Genomic DNA, 18,945 nt, shown 5'->3' on the forward strand with positions numbered 1-18,945 from the left:
CCTTAGCTTTGGTGCATCCAGCAGTACAACTAGGACGGGGCGAGTGGGGCACTGACTACGAGGAGGCGCCCAGAATCCCCGCTGCTCATGGGAAACCCTGAGCTGCCCCTGCTGCAGGAGCTGGGCACCACCACAGTGTCTCTGAGGGGTGGGCATGAGTGGGGCAAGCAGAATGGTGCAGAGCAGGCACAGCCCTGTTTCCAATAGGTATGTCTTGGAGAGGGAAGGGGAGTGAGCAGGGCACCAGAATCTGCTCCCAAGAAGCTCAGCTGTGGGCTACCACCAGAGCTGCTGCTGAGCAGCATCGCAGGCAGGTGGGACTTTACCCCCCTGCCCTGGGTGCTCAATGAGCTTGCTACGCTTCTCGGTGCCACCATTAGTAAAGGTGCGATTCCTGTACAGGTTAGCATTATCCCCGTTTTAGAACTTTCTATGAGGAGCAAAGTTGTTGGTCTTCATTCTCATGCTGGCGATCCAGGTGACATTTCAGAGATGCTGCGTCCAAGCCATTGAGCACTTTGAAGAGAGAGGACCAAAATCTCAAACCCAACTCAACATGCTATGGCTACCGACCTGCTGTTGCAAGTCCCTTCACCCCTCTGATCCCTTTGCTCCCGCTGTCTCTGCCCTGTCCATTTAACGGCAGAAACCACCTCTCCCTCTGCGTTCGTACAGGGCCTGGGCCCGCAATCATACTTGGGGCTGCCAGGTGCTGTGGTAATGCAAACAACTGCGGCGTGAGAATTCAACTGGTTTGTGACCTCAAGACATTCAAGAAATATGACTAAAATACTGAATTTAATTTCTACCGCCCACTCAGGCAACCAATTCAAATGAGTCCATTGACAGTTTGGCTTTAAGTACAGTGGCCTTTTAATCATGGGAAAACTGAGTTTAGCCCACTTCTGCATATCCTGGAGGTTGCAGACACGGCCACGCTTACTTCTTCATTGCTCTGCAATGTAATTGGGCAGTACAGAAGATATACTAAATAAGCAGAGAAGTACCTGATACCTTGATTGTCTTCCAGACATGCTTACTATGGATTGCTGTTTGTCATGCCTATTCAGAGTGTCAGCCAGTGGTTCTCAACCTTTTTAGCTTCAACGCCATTCCTTCATAACTTTTGTGACTTGAGCACCCCATTTCTACAGCTAATTTCTTTATTAATGTGCTTACGTCCTCACAGCAGTGGGGTAGGGGAAGGAGAAACTGCCTGGGACAAGTGTGCTGGCTTCCTTGCAGCAGGGTGGGGAGCAGCCAAGCAGGGAGAAAAGCCTAAGTGTGCTCATCTCCTCATGCTTTGTGGCACCCAGTTGAGAGTCAGTGACGTCAGCTCTTGTAGGTTTGACTTGTGATGCTTTGCTGTATGTATGCTCTGTTGTAGCACCCACTGTGCACTAGGTGGACAATAATAGTTTTGTGGCATATTAATTACCAGATATTCAAGTCTAAGGACCTTGGGGCCATCAGACTTTCTCAATGCTGGTTCTGACCGTAGACAGGTTCAGCAACAGCTCAAAAGAACACCCTCTGGCACCCACCTTTAGCCAAAGGACCTAGACATTAAAACCTTCTCCCTCACTTGGTCTTCCTTATTCACCATCTGAAGTCTATTTGTTTTCTTGGGAGCACTTTGCAGTGAGCTGCCACGGTCCCATTTTTGTGCACGTGGATTGCTGCTAGTGGGGGGATCCAGAGCGGTGTGGTGGCACAGTCACCCCCACCTTCAGACCATGCTGCAGGAGCAGCAGCCAGAGACTGTCCCTAAAGCAGGTAAGAATAGCATACCTTCCCTTCTCCTCCGGGCTCAGCAGCACCTCCCATCTCCTTCCCTCCCGTTTGTGTGGATACCTTTAAGAGTGTTACGTATAAGTTGTTATGTTGGCCCCGGGGATTACAGGAAGGAACAGCAGATCAGTAGGCTAAGAAGGCTTTCTGAATAAGCAAGCTTTATTGTTTTATAAGTTTAACACCTTGGTCTTTTCAGAATAACACACCTTCTCCCCTCCCCTGCCTACCACTTCTGTTCCCAGCTGACTCTGGAGTGGGGAGATGCTCCAGAGTTGCTCCTGCCCTACTCCAGCTGGGCTGTGCAGGGATCCAGGCTCCACCAGGGACAGCAGCAGTAGTGAGTGGGTTTCCCTCCCTGCTTGGTCCCCACCAGCCCAAGCGCAGGTGCAAGGAGGCACCACCCACCAACTTCCCTAGGAAAGCCCAGCTCCCCAGGCTGCTGCTGCTGGAGCAGGACAGGAGCAGCTGGGACAGCGATGGTAGTAGGCATGTCTCCCCTTCCTGCAGCCAGAGGCATACGTAGAGAGGGCTAGGAGAAGGCGGCAGCGGAGGGAATGGGAGGTGCGGCAGAGTGGCAGTGCCAGGTGCAGAAAGGATGTTTCTTACCTGATTCAGGGACTTGCATCCCTGGCCACTGCTCCTGCAACATGGTTTGCCCACCCTGGTGGGAAAAGGGAGGGAGATGGGGAGTAGGGGAGTTGCATTTCTTTTAGTCAAAAAAGACCATTTGAAAAGAATAAGTGTATTTGGCAAAAAGTTGCTGCTGTTGAAGGCTTCAAAAACAACGAAACATGCAACCTTATAAAAATATAATTGCACCTAATCAAAGAAGTTACTGAAACTTTTCTTTTGCTGGCTTTGGTAGATGAAAAATTCAGTAACAGTTTGAATAATGCCTTTTGGAAAAATATCTGAAAAAATTGGAAAAATAAGTCTGGAAGAGAGTGAAGAGATTAGGCCCACTTGAAACACTGTGAAGAAGGGGGGTGACATCGCCACTCACTCTAGTAACAAATCTGTGTCCAAGTGACATTTAAGCAACCTTGAGTCTGTGTATACTCTGCACTTACTCTGAAGTTCTTGGGGTGATTTATTTTGCTTTCTTGATAGGTTTGGATGCCATAAAAATATATTCCTTCTAACTTGAAAGAGAACTGCTAGCAACCATTGCCGAGGGGCTGATTCATGTGTTAAGCACAAAATGTGACTGGACACAGTTGAGTCGATTGTGAAAGTTTTCTGAACTCTCCTCAGCTACAGGGGCACATGCTTCCTGACACGCACTCACGCTTAACCCCTGCTGTCTATAAGGAAAGCAGACTTTAGTCTATAGTTTGCAAGAGAAGAGCTGTCATACTAGTCTACTGAATTTTTTTTTCTAATCCTCTCTTCCAAACTCCTCCAAGGTCTGCTAAGTGGGAGAAATTGAAGGCTCAATCCAAGAAAACCCAAATTGAATCTAGATTTGTATATTTAGGTGAATGTTAAAGTACCCCTCTCTCCCTCCCCAGGTACACGCACACATGTATCTTGTTCTGCTAATGAATAAGAACATGAGCAAGCCGTTTTTGAGCTGAACTGTCTTCACATTTGGCCAGCTCCAAAAGGAGCAGGGACTCTCCCTCCGTGAATGCATTATCTGTTAATCATGTGCACTGAAGACAGATTAAGATTACCAAGTAATTTATCTAGGCAGTTCAGCCCTTTGAATAACAATTTTATAAAGGCAAGTGTGCTCATTTCAGGATTTCTGGTTTCTTAGTATTCCAATGGTACAAAAGCACACGGAGATGGAGCGAGGGCCAGACACCACACACAACATTACAACAAAAGTACCATCTCTGAGAGCCTGCGCTCTGAATCGGCCTCTAGGGTTTATCCATGCGCAGGCACTGCCTTGTACATAGTCTCAAGAATATAAAATTCTTGGGATCCAGAAGAGTGAAAATATCAGTGCTTTCTGAACCAGAGGGACAAGTTCTGTCCTCAGATACAGGGAGACAATTCTCATTTTTTAATCCACTGGGCTGTGCATCCAAGGGTGGAGTTTGGCCAGTAGCGTATCATCTGTTGTAACAGAGTTAAGTATTTAAGATCCTGCTAGAGGACGTTCAGTTGTTTTTGCAGAAAGACTCTGCTTCGTCAGTGCCTCTTGGAGCTGCAACTGCTGTTTTCCAAACCTTATTTCCATTTTGTTACAAATTTGCAAGTAAAGTGTTGCAGAATATTCAGAATTTGGCTCCACTTGTTAATGTCTTTATCCATAAATATCTGACGTGTAAAGAGAGTGAGCGCCCACCCGTACCACCTTTTTAGGGACATTCTCCCAGCTCCGTGCTGTTATGCACATACACAGTCCGTTACAAAACTCCCAGGTTTCTTATCCTGCAGGCTATTCTCCCCCCTTCTGCATTTTACAGTGCAGCAGAAACCAGTAACTGCATGAATCTGAGAAGCCCCATCTTCCTGCAGAAGCTTACAACTGCCTAAAACTTTCTTAAATCATGAAAACCAAAATGTCGCACTTAAAAAAGGAGTTACTCACCCATCAAGCAGGCTGCGCCTAAACTCCAGAGCAGAGACCTGGGCCACGGACCCATTTTTCCAAGGGTGTACCATAAAGCGCCTCACCAAGCAGGATCAGCCACTAATCTCCTGGATCTAACAGTTTATCCTCTTTAGTCTTTGTTCCCAATATCATCACCTGACTGGTCATGTGGCGGAGTCGCATCAAACTCCCACAATATACCCAGCAGGGCTTACTTGCAGACTGAGGCAGGCCTGTTTCACAAGTCTCTTGTCTTTCGAAAGCGCAAGCCCAAAATAAATATTATGTAAAAAAGGTTTCTCTTGAGCCTGATGATCTTCCTGTTCTGGACTGAAATGTTGGCAAGAGAGCTGAGCTCTGAAAGCTGAAGGCAAAAGGAGCAGCTGCTGGATGCCACACGCAGGGGTACAGAAAGGCTAGGCAGCTGGCTGCTGTCCAAACCCCAGATCTTAACTTCAGCAACCATTGCTTCATTAAAAAAAAACAAAAAACCAACCCACAGAGTCCCTCTTTTCTTTTCTTTTGTTTTTAAACTGCAGCCAATCAAGTTGCAACTAAGAGTACCCTTAATTATGTCAGGGACTAACCTAAGCAAATTTACTAGCATGACAAAAATTGCCAGGGTTGATTAGTGACTGACAACCATACAGTGGCTGATGCATGGAGAGAATTCGTTACTAGATTGCTTGCCACCACCGCTGCATTTTTTTTCTTTTTAATTTGGATGCAGGATCTGCAGAATCATTTCCCCACTCGCAGTCGTGCTTCTAAGTTCTGTGGCTTTTCGTTCTTGTTCTTCCTTCGCTTCTGGTAGTTTGAGTAAGTGTTTTTTTTCTTACTTTGTTTATTGAATGCAAGGTTAATCCTCCTTAGATTTCCCACGCATTTGTCCACCAGCTTCTAATGCTAGACACTGAAAAGCATCTGTCTCAGATTTGTCCATTTAACTGTAGTTAATTAACTGAGAGAGATCAGGAGGAATTTAACACGTGCATTTTTTTTCATTTTGTTCTTTCCAGGCATCACAAATTGCTAGTCATTTAGTGGTAAATTTAGTACTTGAGCACTCTTTTCTTCAGTGTGGACTGGAGCAACAGCTGAAATGTTTCAAAGGATCAGCTGTACAGATGTGCATGCCCTTTGAAATGTTCCAAAAGCAGCTGAAGAACCCCAGGACAGGACTTCTGTAAAAGAGACACTATTATGGAGTACTCATTACATATATACAGGGAGAAAGGACTCATATCCTACAGCTCTCCCCTCCCCACCCCACTTGCTGAACCGAGCAGAAGAATCACTTCCTGTGACTTGCAAGCGACACTCCTGTTAATACATCCCAGGATAGTCAGCTTTTTTTGTAATAAGAGCACACTGTTGGTTTATATTAAGCTCACGGTCTCCTGTTACTCCCGGGTCCTTCTCAGCAGGACTGTGGTCTGTTTGTGCATGCAATTGTTCTGTCCCAAGTGCAGGACTTAGCACTTGTTCTTGTTGAAGTTTGTCTGGTTGAGCGCAGAGCATTTTTCCAGTCCATCTTGGTCATTCTTGATCCTAGCCCTACACTGCAGAGTGGCTGCAACTCCACCCAATTTAGTGTCATCCACAAATCTGTTAAGTATGAACTCAGTCCCATCATCCAAATCATTAATGAAGATGTTAAATAATACCAGACCTAGGACAGGCCCATGGGGAACCCCATTTGATACCTCCCCGCAATTAGACATTGAGCACTATTCGCTGAGTACAATACTCCAACTAGTTATGTATCCACCTTCCAGTACTTTCATCTAATCTGTATTTCCTTAGCTTATTAATAAGATTGTTGTAGGAGATGGTGTTAAAAACCTTACTAAAGTCAAGGTACATCTCATCCACTGTTCTCTCCCCAAACATGGAGCCTGTCACCTTATAATAGAAGGAAATCAGGTTGGTCAGGCATGGCCTGCTCTTGGTTAATCCATGCTGGCATTGTGATCACCTTTTTCTCCTCTAGCTGTTTCAAAATTGATTCCTTGAGGACCTGCTCTATGATCTATCCAGGGATCCAAGTCAGATGTACTAATCTGTAGTTTCCTGGATCTTCCTTTTCTTACAGATGGGCACTAAATTTGCCTTTATCTAATCATCCAGGATCTTACCTGACTGCCAAATTTGCCTTTATCCAATCATCCAGGATTTTACCTGACTGCCACAAGTTTTCACAGAGGCGTGAAAGTTTTCGTTATCTCATTAAAATACTGAAAATCAATGTTCTTCCATGATTAAAATGAAATGCCACTATATATATAGAAAGATCAGTTGGGCAATGTTTCATTGATATATTTGCCATTTTAAAGCAATTTGAAAGCCTACCAGTGCCTCTATTATCATATTAAATGAGCTCTAAATATCTATACACTTTGGCATTTACATTTGGTTTTTTATCATAGAAAAAAAATCAGAGCTCCCCCTGCCCCCTTTGCTCACCAGGATGTGGGATGGTAAGCAGCACTGAGATGTGGGTGCTGACTTGAAAGCATCTTCTTCTCTAAGTAACCCCTAATCCAGCGAGTCTCAACCAGGGTGCTGTGGCTTGCGTCCACAAGTTCAGGTTGGTCAGGCATGGCCAACCGTTCAGCAGTGACAGACCACTTCTTTTTTTGTAAGGGGGATGGGAGCAGGGGTTGTCTTCTTGCATTCTCCTCACCAGACTCTAAGGTGTTTCAACCCCTTTTGCTTCCCCTTGGCCATTCCAGAGCGGTCTCCAAGATGGGGAGACATTTTCTTAATTTGTGTGGAAGCGTTTGCTGAATTTTTGATACTGTGAGCTGCAGCTGGGGCAGCTCAGTGGGACACAGGACTACTGATTTGTGGAAAAACATTGGGCACTATTGAATTCTGTTTGTGTTGCACATTGAGATTTCATAGATATTAGGGCTGGAAGGGACCTTGAAGATCATTGAGTCCAGCCCCCCGCCCCAGGGGCAGGAAGCCGGCTAGCGTCAAAGGATCCCAGCAAGATAAACATCCAAAAGTTTTTTGAATGAATCCAGAGTAGGTGCCTGCACCACTTCTGAAGGGAGTCTATTCCAGGTTTTGGGGGCTCGGACAGTAAAGAAATTTTTCCTTATGTCCAGCCTAAAACGGTCTTGAAGGAGTTTATGACTGTTGGTCCTTGTTTTCTCTTGGGGCGGTCTGGTGAACAGACGTTCTCCCAGATCCTCATGTACGCCCCTTATGTACTTATAAACAGCCACCAGGTCCGTCTCCCTCCTGAGACTGCGCTTTTCCAGGCTGAAGAGTCCCATGGCTGTCAGCCTTTCATCCTAAGGCTTGTTCTCCTGCCCTCTGATCATGCGCGAGGCTCTCCTCTGGACTCTCTCAAGCTTCTCGACATCCTTCTTGAATTGCAGAGCCCGAACCGGATGCAGTACTCCAGCTGCAGCCTCACCAAGGCCGAGTACAGCTGGAGGATGACATCCTGGGATTTACTTGAGAAGCATCTATGGATGCAAGCCAGAGTTTAGTTTGCTTTACCAGCTGTGACATCACATTGGTGGCTCATGTTCATCTTGTGGTCAGTCATGAGCCCCAAGTCTCTTTCAGCCGTGGTGCTAGCAAACAGCCCTGCCGAGCCTATAAATATGCTGCGGGTTCCCTCCCCCCCGCACCGAGGTGGAGTACCTTACATTTATCAGTATTGAACGTCATCAGGTTTGTGTCCACCCACTTACTAAGTTTATCCAAGTCAGCCTGGATTGCTAGCCTGTCCTCAGGTGTGGACGCTATGCCCCAAAGTTTAGCGTCATCGGTGAACTTGGCTGACTTTGCTGAACTTGTCACTTCTAACACCAATGTCCACATCATTGATAAAGATGTTAAAGAGAACCGGTCCAAGGACAGAGCCTTGGGGGATGCTACTGGTCACAGAGCGCCATAATGACTTGTTGCCATTGACCACTACTCTCTGGGTCTGACCTCGGAGCCAATTTCCCAGCCATCGAACTGTGGTGTAGCCGAGGCCAGTTAGCCAATTTTTGAATAAGGAGATCCTGGGACATAAGATCAAAGGCTTTTTTAAAGTCCAGATATATGATGTCAATCTCTTCTCCCTTGTCCAGGTGATGCGTCACCTGGTCATAGAAGGAGATGAGATTGGTCAGGCAAGACCTACCCGTGACAAACCCGTGCTGGCCGTCCCTCAGGATGTTGCCATCAGCCAGTTTAATCAAGAAGGGTGTCTCTCTGATAATTTTCTCCAAAATCTTTCCAGGCATTGAGGTCAAGCTGATTGGCCTGTAATTCCTGAGATCTACTTTCCACCCTTTCTTGAAGATGGGTACCACACTGGCCTTTTTCCAGTCTTCAGGTACTTCACCTGAGCACCAGGAATTTTTGAATATTTTTGTCAATGGTTGGGCTATGACACCTGCCAGCTCCTTGAGTACTCTAGGGTGTAATCTGTCAGGACCAGCCAACTTGAAAGTGTCCAGCCTATCAAAGTGATCCTTTATTAGGTCTACACCGATGCTGGGTATAAATATGCCCTCACCCTGGCCATCCCACGTCATGCTAGGCAGGGCGGTCCCTTTGGGCTGATGAAAGACCGACACAAAGTACCCATTAAGCAGGTTGACTTTCTCCTGGGTGTCGGTTCTCAGTTGTCCCATTTGGTTCAGCAGGGGTCCAATATTACCCTTCTGACTCCCTACATATCTGAAAAAGAACTTATTATTATCCTTGATATGTGAAGCCAGATGGAGCTCGGTTGCAGCCTTGGCTTTCCTGATCCGCTCCCTGCAGGCACGGACCAGTGCTGAGTGCTCCTCCTTGGTGGTACTTCCAGCCTTCCATCTTTCGTAAGTCTCTCATTTTAGGCAAAGGAGGTCCTCAAATTCCCTGCTGAGCCAAGGGAGTTGCTGTGCCCTTTTGCTACCCTTCCTCCAGGATGGGATGGCCATCCCTTGTGCTGTCAGGATAACCCCCTTGAGGAGCAACCACTTCTCTTGGACTCCTCTTCCTGTCATGTCATGGTCCCTTTGTCGATGTCCTAAGTCAGCTTGTCAAAGTCAGTTTTCCTTAAGTCGAGGACTTCATTATTGCTGACTGACTTGCCAGCTTTGCGATGGACAGTAAAGGTGATCAGCTTGTGATCACTATCACCCAGCTCTCCATCAATTCTTAGGTCACTGACTATATCATCCCCTTTGGCCAGTACCAGGTCCAGCAACGCTTTACCTCTTGTCGGTCCATAGACTTCTTGAGTCAGGTAGAGCTCATCCACGCACATGAGGAAGCTTTGCGACCGATCAGATTTGGCCGAGTGCTCTTCCCGTGAGATGTCTGGGTAGTTAAAGTCTCCGATGACAGCCATGCACCAAGAGCGTCCAGCCTCAGCCAGTTCCCTGGCGAATTCCTGGTCCAGCTCTTGTTTCTGGTTAGGAAGTCTGTAGTAGACTCCTACCATGGTGTCCCCTGTGCCATGTTCCCCACATATTTTAACCCAGAGGGACTCCGGTCATCCTCCCTGGGTGCCAATATCAATTTGGAGGGATGTCTAGCTGTCCTTGACATAGACAGCTACACCCCCACCCCTTTTATCTGCACGATCACGCCTGTACAGGGTATAGCCATCTATACCTGTGGCCCAGTCATAGGTGGAATCCCACCAGGTCTCTGTTATCCCTACGAGGTCGTAGTCATTCTCATTTAGCAGGAGGACCAGTACCTCCTGTTTATTCCCCAAACTCCTGGCTTTGGTGTACAGACGTGTAAGTGTCCCACTGGGGGCCCTTGCCTTCCCTACAGACAGTTTTAGGGCTAGGGTAGGGGTGGGTTCTCTTAAGTGCCTTAGCCTGCTGGATTTGCAGAGGTTGCCCAGTGGGCTTGCAGCCGCAGTAATTCCCCCAACCCCCGGTGGGCTTAGTTTAAAGCCTGGTCGAGTAGGTCAGCCAGTCTGGCTGAGAAGAGCCTCCTCCCCAGCGCAGCGAGGTGGAGGCCGTCTCTCCCCAGCACAGCACCGCCTCTCTCACCAAAGAGCGGACTGTGATTGTGGAAGCCGAAGCCTTCACGATGACACCAGCGCCACAGTCTTCGGTTGACTACCTCGATCCTCCTCTCCCTCAGCCCATAGTCCGAAACCTGATGAACATAAGATCTTAAGATCGCTCCCTCTTTCTCTGTCTCTTGTGGGGAGGGAAGGGGAAAGAGCAAGGACGACAAGAGAAAAATTCCAAAAAAAGCTTGTTATTTATTTGACATGTCTAATGTTGCAATAGACTGTAGTCCATTTTGCTGTTTGACATGGAACAATATTTTTTGAAGCAAAAAGTGTGCAGCCATTCAGAGAGCGCACAGGGCAGCTCCAACAGACTACAGGAAGACTCTAAACGAAATACCCGGTACCCAGCTTCAAAATTTTTAATTGAAACAACTCATCACCATTGAGACAATTGCATGGAACTTTCCGCCTGGGTAAAAGAGCAAGTTTTGGAAGCAAGTACATTCATTGAATGCTTTTCCCACTGCTCTCTCGCATTAGCCCTGTAGTTAGTTGTGTTCCTAGACCTAGAAAGTCAGCAAGTCCCTATCTGTTCCCTTGGAAATCCAAGTGCAACCTTTATATATGTAGAAAAATAGCTAGGTTAGTCTGAAGTCATGCAGAAGGCAGGGTAGAGTTGTACCTTATAGAGTAACTGAATCAGAAATGCATAAGCATTTGTGAGCAACATTGCTGTCATCTCATGTAGTGAGCTGTTCTCCATGAAAGCTTATGCATATCTATTCTACCTTTTGCCTTCATATACACGAGAGAAACTTTTTTTGTGTCTAGAAATACTTCCTGCAGCTTGAAAGCATCCACAGGATAGAGGGAGGGTGACAGACAGGCTCCTGCCTGACTTTTCACTAGTGCAAGTACTTTTAACCAACCTTATCTTACCTTCTTCACACAGTGCTCAGTCCACGTGTTCGTGGTTTGATCGAGCTGCTTGTGGCTGGTCCACAGCTCTACTTGAGTCAAGAGCAGCTTAAGTGTGTTATTCCTTCCACATGTGACCTCTCAGTGTGCAATTCCCTACTTGGTATTTGTGGCCTTGAATTGCCCATGTAATGCATAGGATTTCTTCGCACACATTTTAGCAGGAAACTTTTCTGTCTGGGACAGTCTGATTCATCCACTGATCTTTAAAAAACCCCCAAAACAATAAGTGCCAGACTGATAGAGAGCTTTTTTGCCATACTTGTCACAACTGAAAGCTTACACACACACAACCACCCAGGGTGTAATACCCTTGTTGGGACTAGGGTTACCATACGTCCAGGTTTTCCTGGACATATCCTCTTTTTGGGTCCTCCCATCTCTGTTCGGGAGGTGGGTTTCTTTTTTAAAACGTCAAGAAGTGTCTGGGATTTTGCTCTGCCTCTGCTCAGCAAAGGTTTTTCCCTGGCACTTCCTGGCTTGCCCTAGCAAGGAGCTGTCAAGGAATGTGATTGTAGGCAGGGGCATCACATGTAGGGTTACTGTATGTCTAGTTTTAAAAAAAAGAGGACACCTATGCAGGGATGGTAATATGATGGGGGGGGAGTGATATGCCCATGCCCTGCCCCTGCCCCACACTCCCAAGTCACAGACAGCTTAGGCACCTGCCCCCCTTGCGCACACATCCCCTCACACAGACGGACACCCCCACAGCCCCTGGCCCCGGCCCTGCAACCCTGCCCCCCCCCCCCCCCAAACAGACAGAGACAAGACCATGGCTCCGGGCTGTAGGTCCCACCAGGCTAAAAGCGAGGTGCTACTTGCAACATCCCCGTCCTTCTGCAGGGGGACAGGAGCTGTGAATCTCTAGTTTCTCTGCCCCAGCAGGTCAAATTGCAACCACCCTGCATGGAGGTGGGAAAGGAAATGCCAGCCTAAAGCCCGGTTTTCATTCCTTTCTGTATTTTCCTTTTGAGATGAAGTACGTGAGCTCAGCCTCAAGTGTGGGTGGGAGAGCGGGGATGGACTCTCTCACTGGTTATGCAAGTGCGTGTCCTTTAAAATTTGGATGTATTTTTCCTTTTGGGGGTACAGCTAGGTTAATTTGTAAGCACCAACCTTGCCCTGGCCTGTCTCCACTGAGACACTTGTTCACAGGTAAGCTACAGGGTCGAAATGACTGTCAGCTTGGTCTCCCGGTGAGGCTTTGCCAAACCAGCACCTTTAAACTCAGCAAATACTTGACCTGCAACGGCCCCCTCGCCCCTCTCTGAATGCATTTCCCTAGGGAGAAGCACTGCCGCATGGGAGTGCCTCCCGTGATCTCTGGGATCCAGGTTGTAGCCACAGTGGTCTAGAGGCAAAGGGAATCAGAACTTGTGGCAGAGGTGATATCTGTTATTAGACCAACTAGATATTTGCAAAAAAATATATATATATTTAATTGCAAGCTGTGGGGCACCAGCACCCTTCTTCAGGCGTAGGAGAAAAGATTGTAAAAGTTCTCCTGGGTAGAAATGCCTTTGTTCGAGGTCAGTCGCATCATCAGAGCTCAGAGACAACTCACCACGTAAGAGATGCCTGCCCAGAAGAGCACGCCACCTTTTTATTCCTCTGTAAAATATGAAACACCATAACCAGAAAGAAATAGGACTACATCCTGCTTAGCACCACACAGCCTTGAGGTAAATAGACAATTCCCACTTTTCTCTGAGCCTAATCTGCATATAAAACGAACTGTGCCAAACAGGAGATGTTACCACACCTTCAACTCTCTTATGAAATACAAACTTTCACTTCTACCCAGGAGAACGCTTACAATTTTTTCTCCTATGCCTGAAGAAGGGCGTTTGTGCCCGAAAGCTTGCAGTTAATAGGGTTACCATATTTCCAGGTCCAACAAAGGAGACCTGTCGGGGGGAGGGGGGACAAGCCAGCGCCCTGCCCCTGCCCATTCTGTTGCCCCTCACTGACAAGCCACCCCCCCTCAGCCCTGCTGCTGCCCTTCACTCCCAAACAGCAGTACCATGCCCCCCACCCCTTGCTGGTGCCCCTCACTCCTGACCCGCAGCCCCCTGGCGCTGTCAGTGCCCTGCACACCCAACTTGCAGTCACCAGTCCCATCCCATCCCCCATGCCTCTCAATCCAGACCAGCAGCCCCTGCCCCCCTCCCGGCCCTGCCAGTGCCCTGTACTCCTGCCCCCAGCCCTGCTGGTGCCCTTCACTCCTGACCTGCAGACCCCTGCCTCCCCCAGCCCTGCTGCCCAAGCAGCTCCCACATTGCACCTGACAGCCAATCACCTTGTCCGCTGCTCCCAGCCCCAAGCAGCCAGCCCGGGAGAGCAGAAACCCCAGACATTTGCTCTTACTTTAAAAATTTGCCTGGACTCAGCACAGGGGTCCGGTCCAAAAAAAGGACATGTCTGGGAAAACCTGAATGCATGGTAATCCTAAATTAAAGATTTTTTTTTTTTGGAAAAATCTAGTTGGTTTAATAAAGATATCAACGCTACCAGTTCTGACTCCCGTGATCTCAAGTGGTCACCTGACTCAGCACTACTTTGACTTCCCTGGTGTTCATTCACAGTCACGCTTTCCTCCACAAAGCAATAGCCCTGCCACTGCCCCACAAACACTGTATTTATGGGAAAAATCTATTAGAAAAAAGAAGTTTCAATTTTATGCAACAGAATCATGTGACCACATGATGTGAAGGCAAATAGCAGACATTTACTATTTAGATTGTACCTTAATTTTTTTCCCCCCATGCTTGGTGGCATATGCTTCAAGGCAGGGTGGGTAGAGCAGTGTTTCCCAACTGGTGTGCCGTCAGGCATGTCCAGGTGTGTCATGGCCTGCTGCTGCTGTGGACAGACAGATGGTGAGTGTGGCTCCAGCCAGGCAGGAGACATGGCTCCATCCCCTCTGGCCGGGTGTATGGCCCCCCCCCCCCCAGCTCCATGTCCAGTGTGCCACAGTGCTTTTTTATTTAGGTAAGTATGACACAGGGCAAAAAAGGTTGGGAAATGCTGGGGTAGAGCAAGCTACTATGGAAAACCCTGACATGGCTTCTACCTTATTTTTCCACACCACTGAACTCATTGGTACCAGAAAATCCTTCTGCCTTTGCACCAAACTTCTTCCTCCCTGGGAGAAGCCAAATCCCATGTGATAAGAGTAGGTTGGTCAATGATGAAAATCTAATCGACAGGCTCCCAAAGACTGCTTCAAGGCCTAGCAGGAAGGCATAGCAAGAATATGGTTGTAGGGCTAGTTAAGGCACTAATCTCCCAGGCTAGGGACAGACATTACACAAACTGGTTTAAGTGATGAGAAACTGGTTTAAACCTGTAACAGAACAGACATTCAGTGCACATAAACCAGCTTCAAAATGGTTGAAACCAGTTTGAGATAAACCTGGTTGAATGTAGTGTCAGACTTAACTGATTTGGTTCAAAACGGTTTATATCATGTCTGTCCCAGACCCCTTCCTCGTTTAAGCTAAACCAGACTCTTCCAGCATCCCAGCATGCTCTCTGGGCTGGGCTCTGCTCCAGAAAGTTGGACTGACCTCTCCCCTCTGTGCTCTAGCCAGAGCAGAGGCAGGGCATGGCCAGACACTGGCCTGCCATGGCCACCAAGGCAAATTCCTCCCTCCCTCCCTCCCCTCTCTCCCCACTAGCAAACCCTGCAGACCACAGCTGGGGCTTGCCAGCCCCAGCCGCACCTCCACAGCTTGCCTGCAGCCAGGCAGGGACGGAGTTAATTCCCCCCTCCTCCCCGGGGTTTGGCTGCAGTCTCAGTCATCACACGCAGGTGCTGGAGATGTGGTTAAGGGAAGCGGCAGACAGATTCACCAAAGACTGCAGAGCTACAGTTACATTATAAAGCAGAACCTGGAAAAGGTGGGAATACCTAAACAAAGCCGTTCTGAATGCCTGGCTGTAAGGAGACACTCTGCCCTCAGACTTATGCAAGGCTTTTTCTCGTCTTCCTGGCTTACATTTTAAATTAGTCTAAGTTGTATGTGCTGTGTTTTGCTGGGCTGTACATCTTAGCTTAGGCAAAGATTTTTGGTAGTTCCGCATTGTATGCTTTGCAAGTTGCTGTGTTCAATACATGCTTGCTTCAGTGAAAGGACTTTTTCCCCCATCCCCACTCTTCAGTCTGTCTGGCAGCAGTTGCCCCCCCCCCCCCACTTCTTCCCCCCAGGCTAGTGGCTGGCATATCCTATGGTGTGCTAGCCCCGACTGGTGCCTGGCCATGCCCCCTCTGCTCCAGCAGGGAGGGGTGAGAGCCTTAGAGGGCATCTCTTTTCCCTCCTCTTTGGCAGTGGCTGGCAGATGTGCTCTAGCACCTCCCGGCTTCTGGCTTGAGTTAATGCGGGCATGTGGCTGCATTTCCTGATTAAACAGAGAATGTCTGACCAGTTATTAATCAGTTTAAGCTGCGCAGCTTAGACTAACCTGCAAAGAGTGAATCAATCCAGGCTCAGGCTTTTTGAATGTCTGTCCCTAGCTCCAACATAAAAGCTATTACCAGCGTCACTAGCACCCCAAGGTGTTTCTGAGTGAGCATACTGGAAATACTAAGACAGAGAAGCAGGCCGCTGGTGGCAGGAATAACCAAGGTTTGTAAGTTTGCTGCTCTTTTTGAAGCCCCAGCTCCTGGAGCCAGGTGATTAAACATTAAACAGAAAGCTTCTCACTGTGCAAAAAGGCTGCAAAGACAACACAAAAGCTCCCAAAATAAAAGGCAAGTAAACCTACCCTCTAATTTGTGCTTACAGTGACTTCAGCTAGGTGCAATTACCTGGGAATCAGGATCCCAATTTTGGCACACTAGGACAGTAGCATTTCTAGTGCTGTGACCAGGCACAGCATGGGAAAGTTGTGCTGCTGGATCTGTTCTAGGCAGCCACATCAACGAGCCAGAAGATTTAGAAATGCGATTTGTTCCTAGGAAAGTATCAAAGGTACTGACAAAGTGACCACACGGGGGCACCACAGCCTCAGACGGGGGCACGCCACTGTTCCAGGCAGGGCCATTGCAGTTATTTGAGATGGGTTTCTTACGCAGCGGTATATTTATTTTTTCAAAGTATCCCAGCATGCTGCAGTGCATAAACAGAACAAAACCAAGACAAAGGAGGATATTAAAAACAAACAAACCAATGACAGTCAAGGAAGCCACAGAACTAGCATTAAAGCTGAACACACATACCTTAAGCTCCATTTTTTTGTTCTGTTTCGTTTGTTTTGGCAAAGATTTGCATATTGAATTTAGGAATCAGACTAACTCTAACGAAGCTAGACAAGGGACAGGTATGCATCAGACCAAAACCATCATTGCAGTCACCACTAGATTTGGTAAGCAATAGTTTAGTCTCTAAACAGCATGTCAGGCAGCGGTGGGAACAGCGCAGAACTATTGCGTTCCTTTAGACCAAAGTTACCGCTCCCGTTAATGGCTGCATATGGCAGGCCCGTGGGGAGTAGCGTCCGAGCATTGTTTTTGACTATGCTGGGTGCATCTTGCATAATGACCAATGTTTTTCCTTCATAAAGTTGAGCAAATGCAACATTAATGAACTTGTAATACTAAATTTATTGCCTACCCCAACTGCAAGGCCTGGCTTCATCAACACCTCCAGCAAAGGAGAAGTCATTAAATACCACCTTACAGGTGGGTCAGGAGGTTTGAAGCTCCCTGCATGCCTGCCCCTTGAGGATTCCCATATTTACTCTGACATGGAGAGAAGAGCCCGTCTTGGGTTTGAGCACAAGGCAGCCACAAAGGGCAAGTAACGCTATAGCTCTGGCTCCTGATCCGGGTCAGAGGTGCAGCTGCTGCCCTGCGCCCCAGCCACCGCTCTCCCCAGTCTGGTCACGGCAGCAGCAGCTCCAGCCTCAGCCCAGGCTCTGGTCAGAGCTGCAGCTGTCGCCCCGCCTCTCCCACCACCACAGCTTGCCTTCAGGCCAGGGTCCAACCCTACCTGACCTGGTGGCAGAAACAGCAGCTCCAGGCCAAGCCCTGACCCAATTGTGGAGCTGCTGCCATTACCACACACCACCGTAATCGCTTCTGCTGAGCCAGGGAGGGGCAGAACCACCCCAGGGGAATCCCCAGGCAACACATCTTACCCTTAAATATTGACATTTTCCATAACAGAAGCGTTTACTCCAAGAACATCACAGACCACAGAAATCAGCACAAAGTGGCACTGGGCAAGTTGACACAAGCCACTGAAGCCCGTCTGGGGCACCTCGTGCCATTTGCCAGTTTCCTGCACTTCTTCCAGGGCTTGCCAACTGCCAGATCCTAATCAGACCAGAAGCCTTGACATTGCCTCCACAAGTTGTTTGATCCAATTCCTGCGAAGGAGATGCATTGATGAAAGCCAAATTTAGCGGTTTCATCAGTGCCCATTTCCAACCTGGTGAATCTTGGAGTGACTTCAAAGACCATTTTCCAACAGCAGCTGTTACTGTTTTGAGACACTTATGGGTGCCTTGTTAGCATTGCAGACTTGTTTTCCTCCTGCACAGATGACAGCCGTGCTCTGTACAGGTTTCAGAGCCAAGGTACTTAACAGTAAAAAAGGGAAGCATCCCTTATTTAAGCTAAGAGTTAAATTTAATGTAGTCAGCAATTTTAGCTGTACATATTTATATTGTTAATGAATTTTTTTTTTTAGTATTTAAAAGCTCCTATGCATGTTGGTGTAATGAACGCTACATCCTGTAGACTGGTAACTTCTCTATAAAGCAATGATTCTCAGCTGGGGACGTTGAGAATATTAGCACTGTGAGGTGTGCAAACAATTCACAATATAAACCCAATGACTTCAAATAAGAATCCATTGCATTAAAAATATTCTGACCAACTGTGGTATTTCCAAGTTCTTTGCAATGGAAAAAACATGCTGTATTATTTCTTAATAATAAAAAAAAGTGTGAAAACTAAGTGTTTTTTCAAAGGGTGCCTTAAGTCTAACAAGATGTGCCTTAAGTCTAGAAAGGTTGAAAACCACTGTTGTAAAGTATCTTTCCTTGTGCACCTTTCCCAGGAAACTTTTTTCTTTTTTTTAATCAAATCACCATAGCTAAAATGGTAGCTTTAATATTGGCATCTCACCCATGAATACCAGGGACTTTAACTCTCAACAAGAAAGAACCCAAGCAGGAGCAAGTACACTTACCATTTGCAACCTTCCTGGCTACACTATTTTTTAAACAGAAAGAGGTAGTGTTCAGGGAGAAGGCAGGATAGGGGGCACCTTAGAGACTAACTGGTTCAGAGAGACATATGCTTTCATGAGCGACAGCCGACTTAGTCTACTTTGGATGCTAGGAATTGATTACTTCATTTGGCAATCTTCTATGAAAAGTGTAAGAGACTAACTTCAGAGGGTCGAAGGGCTAAAATAGACAACCAGTTTTGATTTGCATCAGAGTGTCTTCTGCCGGGTCAAATCCAGACCTTACAGGCAACTGAACTCAGTGTCCCACATTAAATACCTGTGAATTATTCAAATTAATACTTCACCTCAAAACAATTGTGACTAATAATAATTGATTTAATTGCCATTTAAGCCTAATGCGTAAACAGCTAGGCCACACCTTTAAGTCACATCCCAGACTA

The 18,945-nt window shown here is 47.3% G+C and overlaps 1 protein-coding gene across 2 annotated transcripts in view; it reads right to left on the reverse strand.

Moving 5' to 3' along the window:
* LOC102565712 (sushi, von Willebrand factor type A, EGF and pentraxin domain-containing protein 1) overlaps positions 1 to 4,770 on the reverse strand; it is a 30,507-nt gene extending 25,737 nt beyond the window's left edge. Inside the window, exon 1 of one of the 2 annotated variants that reach the window (XM_006278787.4) lies at positions 4,340 to 4,760. In XM_006278787.4, the coding sequence (XP_006278849.1) occupies positions 4,340 to 4,394 (55 nt within the window). In that variant the 5' untranslated portion in view covers positions 4,395 to 4,760. Of the gene's footprint in view, positions 1 to 4,339 lie in introns of both variants that reach the window. The other variant, XM_019478783.2, reaches the window with a different exon arrangement.
* Between the last annotated feature and the right edge of the window lie 14,175 nt (positions 4,771 to 18,945).

Source organism: Alligator mississippiensis, chromosome 2 (assembly GCF_030867095.1).
Source record: "Alligator mississippiensis isolate rAllMis1 chromosome 2, rAllMis1, whole genome shotgun sequence".
NCBI classification, from domain to species: domain Eukaryota; kingdom Metazoa; phylum Chordata; order Crocodylia; family Alligatoridae; genus Alligator; species Alligator mississippiensis.